The sequence below is a fragment of the Corvus cornix genome, chromosome 4 (assembly GCF_000738735.6).
Source record: "Corvus cornix cornix isolate S_Up_H32 chromosome 4, ASM73873v5, whole genome shotgun sequence".
In the NCBI taxonomy this organism is placed as follows: domain Eukaryota; kingdom Metazoa; phylum Chordata; class Aves; order Passeriformes; family Corvidae; genus Corvus; species Corvus cornix.
The window spans coordinates 64,661,142-64,679,685 of NC_046334.1; the positions used below are offsets into that span (position 1 = coordinate 64,661,142).

The window sequence follows — 18,544 nt, forward strand, 5'->3', positions numbered from 1 at the left end:
CAAAGTTTTAAACATGGTTTAAAGTCCTGTGTAGTCCTGCTGTCAGCCTTTCCCGTCCCTTTCTTCTTGCTCATGTTCTGGTAATTTTCAAAGCCACTATTCATGCTCAAGTGTGCTTGGAAAAAGGATAGTAATCACAGTATCAAATTGTTAAAAGCAATGAAGTTCCTAAAAGTTCCCTAAAACTTTAGGTAGGCTCTGCCTACAAGGAGGTGTAGACTTTCTGCAAAGAGAGATGATGTTAAATACTTGAAATAGAGGACTGTGTCTAGAGTGTGTTCCTGGTTAGACATGGGTGAATCTCCCATTCAGAGACTGGGAGCACAGACGGGTGCTGTGGTAAAAGCATGGGACAAACATCCACTGAAGCTTGCTGTTGCCTGGAAAACAGAGTAGGAAACAGAGTTTGACTGGTGATGGCACTTGGAAAGCTACTTGTTTATATGATTTAGCTGAAATAGTGGAAATAAGATCAAAAGATTTACTTATGCAAACATTCATTTGAAGTTATTGTCAGAAGGCAGAAGCTGGGAAAAGTTTCGCTGCTGAGGGCTGTATGAGCCATTTCTTTCATCACTGAGTTGAACAGGTGCACTTTGGAACAAAGTTTTGATGAAATCTTTTTGTTGCAATGATTGATTGTGCTACTGATACAATGCCAAGGTAGTTAAATCCCAAGCATCTGTCAAGGTGTTCAGCTTGAGCTTGTTGAAAGTCTCCTACAAGGCAAATGAGGTTATGTATGAGCAGCTTTACACAGATGCTGCTGCTTTTGTTAAAATATGATATGGAACAGCTCAGACTCACCCTAAGTGAGTTTGCTGAGCCAAAGAAAAATAAAGATGCACTTTGAACATGAAAAAACTAAGGAATGTGCTATGCCTGTTGATACCTGAGAAGGACTATGGAGCAACTCTTTCACAGTCATCAGGCTTGAACTTGCTGGGTCAGGTTACCCTCTTAGAGTTTTGTCTATGCCCTGATTAAGATAATTATTTTATGATATAGAAGTAAGAAGTTGTACATGGCAGATTGTTCAAAATTGGTTGGTTCTGAACAGCAAAGCAAAATTTGTGTTTTAGGAGGTCTGCTAAGCATGACCAAAATACTGGAACTATAGACCTAGGAAGGAAAAAATAATTTAGGGATGTGTGTGCTAAAAGATGACAGAACCAAAAAGAGTCTTCAAGACGATCCTTTAACTGCATAAAGTGGTTGTTTGAGGTTGTTGGGGGGTTTTTGTTTGTTGGGTTTAGTTGGGTTTTTTAGGATAAAAGTCTGATTCTGAAAGGAAAAAAGGTAATACCTCGAGAGAAATTAACATGTTAGACATGTCTAAGAACAGGTCATTGTTTGCCCAAATATTTAGGAGTTATAAATATTTAGACACATCCATTAGACTATAACATAACCAGAGTGGGTTGAAAGTACTCTAATGTGGCAAGTTGTGAAGACATGTAGTGTGGCAGGATGCTTTGGATTGCTGGGGGACAGATTGCTGGGTGCCACTTCCAAATGCCACATGATTCCTCTGTGTAAGGGGGGGCTGTACATCTGGAATTGAACATAATCGATCAACAAGCCCAGGGAGCTAAATTGGCTATTTTCCTCTTTGTAGGTAACAAATCACTAAAAGCACTGCAGAATCTATTTTATTTGAAGAGATGCTTTAGTGTCATGTTTGAGTTTAAATACAAAAATCTAGACAAATCTGAAGCAAACTGCATAAAAGCATTTAGGGGAAAAAAAAAGCCTGAAGAGTGATTTGTACATTTCAATATGTATCCTGACAAGCTGAATTTGTTGTTTCTAAGTAAATATTTGTTCTTTAAACTTGATGTTCTTACAGCAGCTGAGAATGAAATCTGATTAGCTTAAGTCAAACTGTGAGATACTAGCTGCTGGAGGACACTTTGGTTAAGTGTTTTACATGTTCAGAGGGGTGGGTTGACCTTGTCTGGCTGCCAGGTGCCCACCCAGCCATTCTCTCACTCCCCTTCACAACAGGCCAGGGAAAGAAAATAGGATGAAAAAGCTTGTGGGTCAGGATAAAGACAGGGAGATCACTCACCAGTTGCCATCATGAGCAAAACAGATGCAATATGGGGAAGGTTAATTTCTTGCTAATTAAAAATAGCCCGCCATAGGCTGGATGAGTAGGCAACCTTGAAGGTTACCCACTCTTCACCTGGACGAAGTGGCTGCTCCACCACTTCCCTACAGCAAAACCCTTTTCTCTTCTGGAGTCCATCTTCTTTTCTAGAAATCGAGGCTATGGTTCAGCTGCAGGGCACTCCTATTCTGCAGAATAGATGTCCGAAAGCTTCAGTAATTTGTATTCAGCATATGCTTATGTGCTTCCCCCAGAAAATATGGATTTGAGCACATGCTTTTCCAGATTAGTATTATGAACACTCAAAAATAGAAACTATGTACACTGACTTAATCTATCATGAGTGAAAACCGACAGCATGGCAGTCTCAGATGTTTGGTACTCTAGTTCAGCATAACTGTTATCAGATTTTCATGTTTGGGGGGTTCGAATTACACCCAATGTAGAGAAAATTGGAAAAGATTATCTACCTGATTTTTGTTGTCCTATGAATCATTAGCTCACTGGGGTTGTTTGTTTGTTTTGTCTTTTTGCTTAAGGTGCTGCTAGCATTTTATTGTGTTAACAAGCTGTTCACCTGTCTTTCTTGCTTGTGTAATGATATTCTATAGATAAACACAGAGCAGCTGGCAAAGCTTTAACGAGGCTGTAGCTTTTTTCACAATGCTTGGCTTTTACATATCCTTGTGACCAACTACCAGTTGTTGTCTTCATCTCTGAGTCATTTTTCTTTTTTATGCATGTGCAACACCAGCTTAAGACTTCATGACATTGTACAAAATATGACTGCTGAGGGAATTTTTTTCCTTTTTACTTTAACAGATAGCACTTCAGATAGTCAGTAGATTAAAAGGAAAATACCACAAACTAAGTAAAACCCCAAAACCAAACAACCCCCCTCTGCATACATCTATGTGCTTGGAACAGCAGTTCCTTTTTCATTTAGTATGAGGAAATATTTTTGCTGCTAAACCTCTGACAGTTAAGTGCCAGAATTTTTGACTCACCTGCCTGTTAGAGAATTATTGTGTCTTCTTGCTATTTATTAGCATTTGGAAATCAATGAAAAATTCAAAGTGCCTGTCCAAAGGAAGGATGTGAATACACTTGCTTACATGTGAGGTGAAAAATAAGCAGATGTAACAACTTGCTGGTATCCCTTTTTGAAGAAGGACCTTCAGTCTTTGGAATTTGTTGTCTGCCAGTTAAACCTACTACTGCAACTGTGACTGGTGTAAAAAGTTTTAATTGATTAAGTTTCTGTTGCTTTAAATATGTTACTTTTTCACAATGGTGATAAATAAACTTTGGACTCTGTGCCTAAATCCTGTTACTTTTGAACAAAAATTTTTTTTCTTTATAATATTATGTAAGTCTTAGTTAAATTTAATTAGCTTAAGACTAGTTACATGCAACATTATTTTTAAGTTTTGAAAATACTGAGTTGGCTCATCAGTGCCTTTATTTAAATTGCTTAGGGCCTAATTCTGCCTTTTCCACAGAGCACGCTGCCATCTTGTACAAGGAGTTGTTTTCCAATACAGAAGTATCGTTTTCTGTACACTGCAGAGTAGAAGCAAGTTTCTAACCTATGGCTTTCATGATTTCTCCTCCTAAAGGGAATGTGCTTTCACTTGGGAAGTCCCTTTTTAAAAATTTCTGTGCTGTATAGTAATTGTTCATATTTGGGACTGTCCGATAATAGCAGCACGTATTTTGGGGAATGGAAAGTTTAAGGTTGGTCCTGCGCCTCTTTCCTTTCCCTGAAAATACAGTAGGCAACAGATTTAGGCTGAGAACAACTCCTTAATAGACACACTACTGTTATGACCTGCCTCTGAGGCAGGCTGGGATTCCTGTTAATAAATTCCTTGGGATGAAATAGAGTGAAAAGACATTGAGTGACTGGTGTATTTATGAGGCAGATTTATTTTAAAACAATTCAATTGCGGTGGAAAGTATGTGGGCATTTTGTTTCTCTTCTATAAAAGTATAAACGTACCACAAAATACATAAGGAAAAGAAAGAGAAGGAAAGGATAAGAGTAGATAGTTGAGAGGAAAGATGTCACCGCCTGAGGATCCAGTGATGAGACTTGATCACTGTTTTGCTGTACTAGTAGTCACAGACGTGATCCGTTGGGAATGGGGGCCCACAAAACAAAAAGTTTGTCAGGTTATATACATTCAAGTTGGCGTGGAAATGCCTGGATCTCTTCCCAGGGAAAGGGATTCTCCAAGTCTGATGGAACACTATGGGCCACGTACAGTCTTCTGATGGAGAATTCCCCAAAAGAGTGAGGGAGTACTTTGGGGTCCTCGGTGGTTTTGAGCCCCCTCTGTTGGTCCTGCCCACTCCTTGACTCCACTTCTGTGCTTCTGCACTTTATTTTGTGTGGTCACTGTAGACCTGAACAGGAAAATTAGCTCCAGAAAGGTGCTGCCCTGTGTTTGCATAGCCCCCACTTCCAGGCACATCCTGTTCTAACTTTCTCACTTGAGTGGTCATTGGTGTTTGAGGCATAGCAATGCATTAACTCCTTACTGTTCAGGCTTCTAAAACCACCCTTTCCCTTACCATAGGGGGAATAAAAGAGGCTGTGTAGCTTCAAGACAGTTCCACTGATGTGAATGTGATAGCCTTCCTCTAAAACTTTTCTCATCAGCTGTTAGAGCTGTAGTAGAATAGGAATGGTTGAACAAGCAGTTGATGTTTAACCAAATATTGTCCTGTGGTTGTGAAGGCATTTCTTAATAAAATATATGTATTTGTGTAAAATACACCTTTTAGTAAGTGCTCCTTGAAAAGTTACCCCAGTGGATGTAGGTTTGCTTTGTTCCCATGTCAAAAGGCAATCTGGATTTACCATCAGCAAAGGCGTATAATTAATGCTTTTCTGTATAGTTTCTTTCCATAGGGATCAAGTCAGGGTTCCTGAGTGTGTGGGAGAAACATAAATGCTTAGTTGCTGGAAGAGTGCCAGTGAACAAAGGGAGATCTGGAGCCTTTCATCTCAAGTCCATGGACTTTATTTTGAGCAGGGTTGGGTTTTAGCTGTTGTTCTGAAGACTTTAGATCAGCAATTCAAAAATGATGGATATTATTTTCCAGAGGACAACTGGCAGGCTTCAGAAGATAGTGCTATCACTAGCTGGGATCTTGCTCATTTGCATGGCTCCCTTGCTTCTTTCTGTTCTTTGGCTTATTTGGGATCATCATGTCTTCTTTTTGCAGTGGTGGTGGCTGCATTCCTGTTGCGATCTCAGTGGAAGAAAAAGCCTGAACAAAATCTGTACTTCTCTACAAAGGATCACGGAAACCTGGGGGAAAACATTCCCTTTAATGTTCAAATTATGGGCTGCTGTCAGTTCCAAGATGACGCACGTTTTATGTTACTCAAAAAGAGGTGGTATTGATACTTGAAAGCTGCTGTTAAAAATCATGCAGAAAGTGCTTGCAATTTTCTTTCAAAAAGAGGACATTTCCTTAAGAACCACCCTTGTTTCTGTAAATGTGATTTTCAAAGTGATTCTTAGATTCCAGAATTACTGTGTGGCTTGAGATTGGTCTGTTGGAACCCTGGCTTCTTGTTGATAGTTTATTTTTTGGGCGCTGTCCCATGTTGGGAAGTCTGTGCTAGAATTTCTCTTCTCTGTTAGTTGTCACTATTTTTTAGGGATAGTTTCTGGTTTTGGTCTACCTGCTTGTTTACAAGATTGAGAATAGCATCTTTTCTTCTGATAACATGCAATAAATAATTCTACAGACCTGTTATTTATCGAATAACCTGTAGGTAACAGGTTTCTTAATTTGTTTCTTTTTAACATTCTCTTATAGTCCATTTAAACTCCACTCCTGTTTGAAAAATCAGATCAGAATTCATTATGCAATAAACCAACCTAACCTAATCCTGGTCACTGTTCATTGGTTGGACTTCATGGGCAAAGCCAGAATGTAACCAGTTCAATAGTTAATACAGCTTTTTTATATGGACAGTTTTACACTGACCTTGTGGATGGTAGGCAGGCATCTTCTGACTTTGGTATCTGACCTGTTGAGTGCAACTTAATAAAAAGTAAATATCCTTAAAATAAATATTCAGTGAGTGATCTTATAACATAGCTAAATGTGTGTTACTTTGGTTGCGTTTTTTTTTTTTTTTTTTTAATTAACTAGTAGTGTGCTGATTCTTGTCTTTGTACTGGCTGGAATGATAGTTTGTGTATATCATACAAATGGGGATAGTAAGTTATGACCCATATATGAAGTGATGGTTTCAAATCTGTGGAGACTGGTGCCAGCACAATGTACCACACCACCGGAGAACAAAGACACTCAGGACAGCCTGGGCCATTTGTTGGGCTGAATATGTGGAATATAAAGAGGCATTAGGCAGAAGGAATGCAAGGTGTACTTGTAGAATGAGACTCCTGCCTGGAGAGCTCATACTCAGGAGGGTGTTGGGGTGATAATAGCAATATCACCACGTACAAAAAACTTCCAGTGCAACCATGTAGGTTACTGACGTGACGGATGGGACGGTTGGTGACGGAGACGGATGGTGACGAGAGATCTCTATAGTCTGATCTTGGGACACAGTCGGTTTATTGCAAAGGACGTGGGTATAGGGGCACTGCTCAGAGCTGCCAAACTCAGCTCTGAGCAGGCCCAAGAGAGCAAGAGAGTAAACGGGTGAGAGAGAGAGAGAGAGAGAGTGTGTAAGAGCAAGAGTGGAAGTGGAAGTGAAGAAGTGTCTGAAGTCCTGGTTACAATACAATAAATCATCTTCTGTACTGAATATTCTAATTGTCACTAACCAATCTAATACAAGATACAAATCCTAGAGCATTTACATACAGCCTATAAGAGTTCTTATATTACCATAGAGTGTTACATCTTAACTTCTAAAAACTACTCTTTGGACCCCTTCTGCTGAGCTAGTAGGGTCTGCTCTGACTCTTGGACCTGCTTGCAAGCAGAGGGTATTGTTCCATCAAGAGGGGATTACCTTCAGTCGGCCATACCGTTGTTTTCTAGTTGTTCAGTAACTAAGACTTGGTATTTCAAAAGTGGCTTTCATTTTGATGTTGCCTGTAGTTTTCATATTCCCAGAATCTTTTGTCAGGCAATCATATTTATGAGGCTTTCCTGTTTCATCTTCCCCAACATAACCAAGCAAAAATTCTCCCCAAAAATCCCAAACCCATATGTGCAGCCTACAGTGGTGATATGGTTAAAGGGCTTACTGCCATCAGTGGATACAGAAATAGGCAAATAGAAGTACTGCAAGTACTCGATGCTGTAGTGGAATAAGGCAAAATGAGCAGTGTTGCTGAAGTCCAGCAAATCAAAACAAGGATTAGATGCATTAATTTGTTGTTAAATGGGATGATTTCCTTAAACAAACTGCCAAGATAAGTGGTAGGTTTTCCATGAGGTGTTTTCAAATTAAGTCTTTCTATTAATTTGAGTATCTAGGGATGGGAATTGCTAACTCTTCCTCTGCCAAGGAATAGTAAGGAATTTGGATTAAATTATTTGAACCATATTTTGCATAAACTGAAAATAAAAATTGGCATTGAACATGGCACCCTCCCTAATTTTCTGTTACCAAGTGGAGTAAATTGAATTTGTAGACTTGTGGTTATTTGCTTTAAGTGGCCCCCTGTGAAGTGATTTAGAGTTTCATGCAGTTTCAGCTTGCCAGGGCCCACATATGATTGACAAAATTAATCAAAGATCACACTACTAATCCAGACCAAACATAACACAGTTGAGAGAACTCAATTAAAACTTTTGTTCCTCCAGTTGAAAAAATCAGCCATGTGGGAGCTAAGTATCTCAGGCATACTTGTGTTGCTTGAGACCAGTCTTAATAAATTGCCTTATTTTGCTTCTGCAGTGCAATTTAGATGCTTGAAAATCAGCAGTCATGCTTTGCCACAATTCCATACACAGGCTCCTGCATCTTTGTTTATTAGCTTTGTCCAGAAGGTTTTAATGGTTGTGGATAGATGCTGAAGGAAAACATAAAACCCAGAAATAATAAAAATAATCGGGTAGGGAATGCTTAAAGAAATGCTTTACTAATCTTGACTATAAATACAGAAATTTAGAACTAAACAACATAAAATTTAGTAGTTCAATTACATGCTCTCCCTCTTATTATCATTCATTTTGAATTTTGTTTGTTTCCCTGACCATATATCACAAGCTTTATCCTTCTCCCTGGGCACCTTTATATCAGGGCTATAGTGAAGACATTATTCAAGAGTGTAGATTTTTGTCAGCTTACACTTAAGATATCGAAACCAGAATTCCTAGCTGTTAATGTTAAAAAAAATCCTTTTATGATGTAAACTTTTAATATTTATTATTAATATTTCTCAGTGTTTTTGAGGAAGCATTCTTTTGGTCTTTTTATTACAATTGCTGCTTTGTTTTAATGTGGCCAAAAATCCATTGTGATGATTCTGTACTTTGCCATTTGAAAGACTTGTGACATAGTTTTCTCTCTGTAATACCTTGTTTAGTCATATTATTATTTGTTTTGTAAAGTGTTTGCATCTATTTGGCCCTGGTAGATTCAGTACCTTTGCCTTCTGTGGCTTCATTCTTGTGATGCTCAAAAGGAGGATTCTGACCAGATCATGCTGCAAATGTTACTGTGGTGCTTGATAGATTATTCCATTGCTAGATAGGTTTGGGGGTATGGTTTGTTTGTTTTAACTTGGAAAGCAACTTTGTCTTGTTTTGCCTGGAGCTGAAGTCTACTTTTGTTTAATAAACAAAACTTGTGATTCAGTTGTTTGCACCTGCAGATAATTATGTCACAAGTAGTGAGAATGCCAGGGTGGTTTTGGAGATAATGGTAGCTGAGTAATGTCTCAGATTTATTATGTGAGAGGTTTTTTGAGAGTTTGGTTTTTTTTTTTCTTCAAAGTAGAACAAATTTCTACGTGTATGTAAGTATCTCAAGATCATTCTTTTCCATGCTGCCACACTGCTTATCTGGCTTACATGTTAAAAAAAATCACAGTAAATACAACTCCTTGAAGTCAGTTTAAATTTTGGGTTTTGGTTTGGCTTTTTTGTAAAAATAATGTAATATTGTCCATGTCTCCAATACAGAGAACAGACCCACAGCTCCTTGCTCAGTTCTACTATGCTGATGAGGAACTAAATCAAGTAGCAGCTGAACTGGACAGTTTGGATGGAAGAAAAGACCCACAGAGATGTACACTGCTGGTCAACCAGTTTCGCTCCTGTCAGGTAATCAAAGTGGCAACTTCCTGATTTCAGTGGGATTTTAATGTATGTTTAATGTATTACATCAATATTTTTTGTATTAATTAGATTTTATTCTCAGAGCTTTTTAAAATGAACCATCTTTAGATACATGCCTTTCCTTACTTTAAAGGGTATATTCTTGAAAATACTATCCATAAATGAAATTTCCTACATCTCATATAAGAGTGTGGATGCTTTCCCTGAATGAGAATAGAGATCATAAACTTTGTTTCCTTTATAAAAAATAAGCATACAGAGCTTACTAAGACATGAAAAATATTTCAAAATTTCCAGCAGCAAAAAATAGCCATGTCATTTGTAGCTGCTCAGCTTTCACACCTCATGAATCTGATAGTTTTTCATTAGTAAATGAGCTACATTCAGAGGGTTATATGGTGTTTAGCTAATTCAAATTTTTAGAGGTAGAAACTACTTTTGTTGTACACTTCTGATTTGCATGCATGCTCTGATATTTTCTCTCCCAGTCCCACCCAAGAAAAACACTTTAAACTGAAGTAGGCTCAAGTCTAAAATATGTGATGTTCAGCTGATAGGAGGATTTCTGTATGAAAAGTAAATGCTTGCTGTCACCTCAGGAAAATTTAAGTGGAAAGACCATAGTAATAAATACACATTTACATCTCCACTGATGCCTTGAGAGGCCTCCTAGAAACAGACTAGACAGCAGTAAAGAATTAAAAGAGGTATTTATTTGAAAGACCTTCAAAGGTACGCCCAGGGGAGTCTGAAGCTATTCTCAAAATGTACCCCGAGATGGACCCCAGGTCACGAGTTCTTCACTCTTTTATAGGTTTGGTTCATTTGCATAGCAGGGTTAATTCTCCAATTAAAGCTTCAGATTTCCCCTCAGCTTGCCCCCCCTTTGTGGTTCTTTGGTTTATACTTTTGGCCTAGGACAGTCTTGGTGTCCTTGGAGAACAGGCCCGGAGAGGCTTTGTTATGCCTACCTAGCATGAGAGAGCAGAAATTAACAGGCTACAAGAAACTTCAGAGTCATGCACCAAGCAGTACAGAATCTGAAAAATATAAAGGTTAAAACCTAAGGCATCACCCCCAAGTCAAATATGGTGCAGTTAAATGTAAAGAATGCATTTTGATTTACACTTGCTAAAATTTTCTCCTGTTACTCCTAATAAAATGTACTGAACTTCATTATGGGAAAAAATTTCATCACTAATCATATTAAGATGAATTTCAAGAAAAGTGCCCTGATTGTTGTAGGAAATGTTCACGTTAAGTTAGCAGAGTCTGTTGAAAAGAAAAACAGTCAGATGCTCTGTGTTTGCTCACAAGAAAACTAAATTTTAGAAGTGCAGCTTACAGGGAAAGAGTTGACAGTGACTGTATTGTTATGTCAGAAACAATTTTAATACTTCTGTCTACTTTGAATATATTCACAATTTCCTACTGCATCGTTCCTAGAGAAAAATGTGGAGTTAAGGGTTTACCAAACTGGAAGCTGTAAGTTTATTAACAATTAAAAATGCAGTGACTTAAAGTGAAAAAAAAAAAGTGGAAGTTATTTCTAGAGGAAGACTTCAGTCTTCTGTGTGAGAGATCAGCTGTACCTAAACTACATTTCAGCAATATTTATCTGACTTGTACAAAACCTCCAGTAGTGAATGTTCCACAAACTTTCTAGTCAAATTCTTTCCAGACTGGCAGGAAAGGTTTTCTGATAATAAGGGTGGATTAACAGTATCATTGTGTAAGACAAATCTCCTTCGTTTTTTTTATCCCTAGCAATGACAACTTATTCCTTACTTCCCTGCAGGCACACAGGTTTTCTGATGTGTTTCCCGTAGTATAGGCAGACCTAAAGAGTTCTACTCAAAAGTAGTTTCATTTGTAGGAGTGCAAGAAATGCAGACTCTGATTGCTCCTTGGTCAATTTGGCTTGTTCTATAGTGATTCACTACCTTGTGACTCTTAATATCTTCTGATGTCTGGTAATTTCATTTGTCAAACAGATTGCTGCTACTAAAACAATCTGTTGCTAGAGCCGAAAGAAGAGATGGAGGGGTTTTTTTATGTAGCTATTTTTGTAATTTGTAAAGTTCTGTAGAGCAGGTCAGATTATTGTTGAATGTCATGTCCAAAACAGCTTTGCTAATTAGGTCTTATATTATTTTGTAGTATTTTGTGTAAATGCAGTGTTTTTTGGTTTCTTTTAAGAATTTGTCCTGTAATTGCCAAACAAGAGAAGGAGCAGTGTTTTAGTAAGGATTCAAAATGTAGGTATTTGCTGACCAAATATTGCATGGTAGGAGGAGAAATTGGTTTTAGCCTAAGGTGTGGTGGGGTTTGAGAATGATGGAGAACCAACAGCCAGCCCTGGGCTCAGAAGGTTGTGGTGGAAGGTTGTGCATGTAAAAGTAGGGTCGCAGCTGCATTGTGCAGTACCTCTGATATCAGCAAAAACAGTCATGTAATTCTGAGACCTTTTATTCAGTAATGCGCACTTTCTGACTTTTCAAGCAATGCTTTAGAAAACTATTTTGTGACCTCAGAACAGTTAACCAGACTCCCAGTCTTTGCAGGTTTTTTTTTTCCTATTTTGTCCTTGTTTTTCCATGGAAACATTAAGTTTTAAGATTTCCAGATTATTCCCAATTTTTATCTCCATGAAATTTACAGAGGCGTAGCCTTTCTATAAGATTTTTGTGTTTTCTAGGGACAAAGATTTCTAAAATTCCATGTCCTTCTATCTTGGCATCTGTCTTTTAAATTAATTCATCGTTCCTGGTTTGCTTATTTTCAGATCATTCACTGATAGTGTCTGCTTGATTAACAGATGATGTTTTTGAATTTTGGTTTTATCAATTAGCGAAAGGATATGTGTTTAAATTAGTGTGGTTTTTTTGTTTTGTTTTTTTTTTAAATGCTAACAAGTCTTACAAACTGTGATTCTTCTTGGAGACAGGTTGGGTGTTATGTTGGATCTTAACCATATCTGAAGAGCCCAGTTTTAAATCTTTGTGTCTACTTTGAATTTATTATAGTTTTGTTAAAGATCTCCAAGTTTACTGTAGTGTGTGAACAGACTCAGACAAAGCAGAAGGTCTCTGCCTAAACGATATAATACTTTATAGTGGACATACTTAATGTTTTCTATCTTAATGAAACTGGCAGTATTAGTCAAGGCAAGTTGAAGGTGTGGTGCATTGTGGTATTCCTGTGGATGTGCAGAGAACTGCAGTCTTCAAGAATGTTGATGCTTCCTTAGAAAACTGCAACTCTGAGTGTTGTCTTCTACTGCTTTGTCATGATACTATCTGCTGATAAGAATCACACTTTTTGCAGTAAATTAACTTTTCAAAATTTCTGAACATCTTGCAGCTTGGTTTTCAAATGCTGTGGGTTGACTGTACAGCAGGATGCTGAGTAGCATAATCCATGAGTAAGAATGGTAAAATGAGTAAGATAATGGTTTTCAAAGTTTAACTTTTCATTTTCACTATAATGTGATGTAACACTGTTTTCCAGTTATGGTAGCCTATTATAAAAATGCCATCCTTTATTTTGCTTTGGTGTTTGCATGTCAGTGGTAAAATATTGTGAGAACATACCTATCAATACAATATCTTGCATTTATTATGTGATTAATACCTATTCAACAGAATAAAACACTTCTCTACTGGTTTCCGTTAAGATTAACAATACCTAAAGTGTGCTGAGATGCTTGATGAAAAGCTGTGTAAGTTTGTCTTAAATTAATGAAAAGGTAGGTAAAATGTCATACTTTGGTTTATTGAACTTGATTGATGGTTATAGAAGGAAAATTTTTTTTTTCCCTTAAGAGAAACATCTCTGCATTAGTCAGTGTTCAGTGATACGCAGTGCTAGTTCATGTGAGGTTTTTTTTTCCCCCTGCAACACAAATCATTGCAGTATTTTGTATTTTGTGGTATAACAAGTTGTCCTTTCCTATGCTACTCACAACATCACACAGTATTGAATTTTACAAGAAGTGATGGTAACTCGTGTACACTTTTGAATTATTCACTCATGCATTCATGATCATTCTCTAAATTTATTTGCTTTGATCATTGCTTTTTTCACATTGATTAGTATTTTGTTAGTTGAGTTGGTAAACTGGTTTAAAACAATTTATCAGCTATTTAAATGGAGCTAGGTTTATTGTTAAATATTACAAAACTTCATTGGTTTTGTTAAAGAGTAAAGAGTGAAAAAACCCCTTTGTTTCTAATGCAGAGAGTTTTTTAAGACTTGACAGGTGTGCATGAGTACTTCACATCATGAGAATGTTTTTAGGATCACAGTCCTTGCTTGCTGTTTCAGTACACTGAGAATTATTTCTCTGTGTACAGTACTGAGGTCTCAGAATAGCACATGAGTCAGTTCCAGCACGGTTTTATCAGCATTATTCCTGCAGATTGTATCTCAGCAGCGTGTCACTTGATCTGCTGAGGTTCTTGGGGAAGGAATTTGCCCCATCAGGGCACTGCCCTCCAGCAAACCATAGACTTTCCCGGCTGTGCTGTCCATTTGCACTGTTCCACAGAATAGTAAAATGGGGAATTAATGATATTTGTGAGACATGACTGTTTCTGGCTCACTGGTAGGAGTGGAGTGATGGACACTGCTTTGACTGGTAGTACATTACACTGATTCTTTGCTCCTTTCCTGCTATTTGCCTTCTTGGGAAGCACCTCCTGAATTACTGCAATGGCAGCCCAGCATTTCCAAGTCAGCTTCAGCAGTTTCAATTTGCTGTAACATTAGGCTTTAAAATGTAGCCTTTAGTGGACTGCTTCCTGTATGGGTCAGTCCTTTTCATATAGTGCTGAGAAGCAGGGACCTGTGAATCTGAACCTGATTATTTACTGTAGAATAAGTAAATGTTGTTGAGGAGTTGGAGCCCTTAGAGAAAGCTAATCATATTCCAGCATTTTGTTGTTATCACTTGTCTGTCTCAGTTTCTGTGGCAATACAAAATATGTAGTGAATATTATCAAAAATGCTGTGTTTCAACCGCACTTATCTCCATATTTCTTCAAGCTCCATTTAACAACTGAAAGCATCATTGTGAAGTAAGTTGACATACAAGTGTCAGTGGAAACAAAGCTTTGCCCTCACTGCAAAGGAATGTGTTACAGGCTGAAGGAGCTTACTGTGGGGTGTGGAAAGATGGTATAAATTGAATATGGCAAACAAGGAGTAAAGGAGCTGGGAGCATAACTGGGGAATCTGCTGTGTCACAGAGTGACATGGTGTCTCGGTTTTGAAAGACAGGTGTCTGCTAAGGAAGGCAGAGGCCCCCCTTGAAGTGGCAGATATAACCCCTTTTCCCTCCAAGTTATTATATTTTGAAATCAAGAGCCTTTAGGCGAAGATGTGGGAAATAGGAATAACAGTTCTTTACTATATATATGTATGTATATAACCAGTCAAACAAAAACAACAACAACTATGGCAGTAACAGCAATCACAAACCCAGTGCCAGCCTTCTCGGCTGTCAGGCCCTTTCCCCTCGGGTGCAGTTCCGCTCGCAGCCGGCAGGGGCGCTGGCGGCTCCCGGTGAGCAGGGCAGGTGCGATGGTTCCCCCGCGGCTGCAGGGGGCGCTCCGGAGCGAGCTCGGGAAACCCGCGGCTCTGGTGCTCTGGGATCCCGGGAAGGATGGAACAAAGGCTTCACAAACCCCTGGGCAGTTGATCCCGGGCTCTCAGGAACAGCAGGCTGAAACGGCAGGGACGGACGCAAATCCCGGGTGGCAGGCGAGATGTATCCAGATGGGGAGAACCCCACGGAGGCCCAGGCAGGCAGGGCGAGCAGGGTTACAGCGTAGCGAAAGCTCGAGGCAGCAGCAGGGCAGGGCAGCCACAGCCCGGTCTCCAGCAGGGCAGGGAAAACGGCTTTTGGGGGGTCCCGGCGTTGTTTCCAGCAGGAAGAAAGAACGGCCAAAAAGAAAGAAGCAGCAGCTCCTTTCTCTGCAGCTTCTCTCTCCAGACGCTCCGAGCGAACTGACCCCACACCCAGGTGTAGACAAAAGAGTAGCCAGGCCCGCCCCACTCCCCTTTTTGTCTTTCTTAAGTACAGCTATTTGTCCCCTAGAAACATGCATATGGGAGAAAATTCCTTTAACAGGAAAAAAAAACTAAGACTAAACTAAAACCCCAACACATGGTAAAATCATAGAGTCATAGGATAGTTTGGGTTGGAATAAGCCTTAAAGATCACACAGTTCCAACCCCCTGCCATGAGTGGGGGACACCTTTCACTAGGCCTGGTTACTCAGAGCCCCATCTAACCTGGCCTTGAATACTTCCAGGGATGGGGCAGCCACAGCTTCTCTGGGCAACCTGTTCCAGTGTCTCACCACCCTCACAGTAAATAATTTTCCTAATAACAATCTAAGAATGGCTTCATGAGAGGAAAATCCTGCTTACCAAACATGATTTCCTTTTATGACAAGGTAGCCTATCTAGTTGATCAGGGGAAGCCAGTTGATGTGATCTTTTTGGGTTCCAGTGAAACTTCTGATACTGTCTCTCACAGGATCCTTCTGGACAAAATGTCCATCCCACAGCTGGACAAACACATCATGGGATGGGTGAGCAACTGGCTCATGGGTTGGGCACAAAGGGTTATAGTGAATTGGATGGCATCAGACTGGTGACCTGTCACTAGTGGGGTTCCACAGGGCTCCATCCTTGACCCTGTGCTCTTCAACAGCTTCATAAATGACTTGGATGCAGACCTGGAAGGGACACTGAGCAAGTTCACAGATGACAGAACACTGGGAGGAGCTGTTGACTCCCTCAAAGGCAGAGAGGCCCTGCAGAGAGACCTCAACAAATGAGAGGTTTGGGCAATCACCAGCCCCATGAATTTCAACAAGGGAAAGTAACAGATTCTGTACCTGGGACAGGGCAACCCTGGGTGTAGGGACAGACCTGGGGAATGAGGACCTCAGAGCTGGATGTAGCACTGCAGGTGGGGTCTCAGGAGAGCAGAGTAGAAGGGGACAGTCACCGCCCTTGTCCTGCTGGCCACACTTCTCTGGAAGCAGCCCAGGATACATTTTGGCTTACTGGGCTTCTAAGGCACATTGCTGCTTCTTTCAGTTTTTCATCTACCAGTACCCCCAAGTCCTATTCTGCAGGGCTGCTCTCAATCCACTCATCACCCAGTCTGTACTGGTGTTGAGCATTTTCCCAGCATGGGGCAGGACCTTGCACTGGGCCTTGTTGAATCAAAATTTTAATGCAAAAAGAAAATATATGCTCTTTATCTCTGAAATATGCTTTCTGTGTATCTTAAAAACTTAGAACTGTTACTTGCTTTGTGAAGATGGAGATGGATGGATTAGACAAGTCTAGAAGGGGAGGAAGCTCTTTGTCTGATACTGTGTAGTGTCTCACTGAAGCAGTGATAATGTTTGATAATGGGTCACTTCAGGAGGTGGTTACCAATTTCAGCCTGATACAGGGATAGCAGTCCAGTTGTCTTTCACATCAGCTTGCACTATATATGTGGCAGATTTCTGTATTGGTTTTTTATTTTATTAAGAAAACCCAAAAGCACCAACAACAGTAACACAAAACCCCCAAACAAACAAACAAAAACCCCCAAACAAAACAAAAAACCACAACCAACCAAAACAAAACCAAATAAATGAAAACACCAGACTGGCAAAAATCTAACCCTAAACAAACAAAACTTTCAACACAACACCATCACACAGAACTCTGAAGTTGTTGCAGGGTTTGCAGATTGCTTTAGTAACATTTCCAGAATGGGAGAGAAATGTAACTGAGCTGAGGGAATTGTTATAGAGCATGCGTTGATTTCTCTGTTGTGGGAAATTCAAAGGCTCTTCAGTGTGTGACATTTGAGTTTTCTTATTATATATATTTAAAAATAAATAAAAGTTGATGTAGCATGAAATGACAACATGGGTGGTAATCAATAATGCACAAGGGTGAAACTGAATCTGGATTGACATGTTGTTAAATAATGAAAAGAGAACTTATCTTTGTATACAAAACACAATTAATTTTTTATCAGTGAAGAAAGAGATGTGGTTATATTATGTTAAATGGTGCATGCTGGGGTAGCCATAGGTCATTACTAAAGAGACGGTGATGCAAGGTTATACTGTACCATCTGCTCATGATGACCACATTTCCACTCCTGTGGAAAACCACTGGCTTTGGTGGAAGATGAGGTAGTCATCCATATAACACATGAGGTGGTAACAGGAGAGCAAAATGAATATTTCATCTGTACTTCAATTTGAGCAGTTTCTTCTTTTGGTCACAAGTTTTATTCAAATTTAAAAATACATTTTCTTCTTTGTAAAAGAGAACCCAGCCATAGAAGGCAATTAATTTCAGAGGTATTGGAGTCTTCAAATACTTAGTTTCAAAAGATAAAATGATTTTTCATTTCTTAATGTATGATTATTTGCCCTCAATCATAGTTTTTTTTATTGCTAACATTTGGCATGTTGGTACCTTGAATGAATATTGGTGGTGGACCTGAGACACAGTGGTATAATTCCCAGAGCATTTGAAGGCTAAATGAGGACAATGGAGCCCAGGTCATTTTAAGCCTGACTTTTCTCAGCATTTGTGAATTAAGAGACTATACCTGATCCAGTTATGTAGGAATTAATGTAATGTGATGTGTCTGACTATCAGGGGCTTTATAGTTCTTCCACACTCTTCAGCAGTGCCATCAGAGGATTGCTGTCAGCTCTGCTAGAGTGTGATTGGCTAAATTTTATTTATTTTTTTTTTTACTGTTGCAAAGAAGGATAGATTCTAGTATCGGCCACTGAATTGTTTATGTAGTCTCATGACTTAAATGGGCTGCAATTTTCCTTCTTTCCTCCATATGCACATGGTAGCATCACGTTAGCAAGATTAACAATATGTGCAAATTTTTTTTTTGTGATGTTTCTGTACTTGGGGATTAAGTCTATTTTCTTCTGTTAGAAGCCTTTTCACTTAATCATATAGAGAAGTCCCTTTATTTTTTCTTTAATGCTGGGGAAGTATGATAAGAAAGACAAGGCAAGTTATTAATTTTTTCAAGACAGTTCTTAGCAGTGGAATTTAATTTTCATAGTGACCTTAACATACTTGGAAGTT

At 39.1% G+C, this 18,544-nt stretch overlaps 1 protein-coding gene across 5 annotated transcripts in view; it reads left to right on the top strand.

The window, feature by feature from the left end:
* Positions 1-18,544, top strand: part of ZFYVE28 (zinc finger FYVE-type containing 28) — a 152,707-nt gene that overhangs the window by 58,994 nt on the left and 75,169 nt on the right. For all 5 annotated transcript variants that reach the window (XM_039550901.1, XM_039550903.1, XM_039550904.1 and 2 more), the window contains exon 2: positions 9,245-9,385. In XM_039550901.1, coding sequence (XP_039406835.1) covers positions 9,245-9,385 — 141 coding nt within the window. The remainder of the gene's footprint in view (positions 1-9,244; positions 9,386-18,544) is intronic.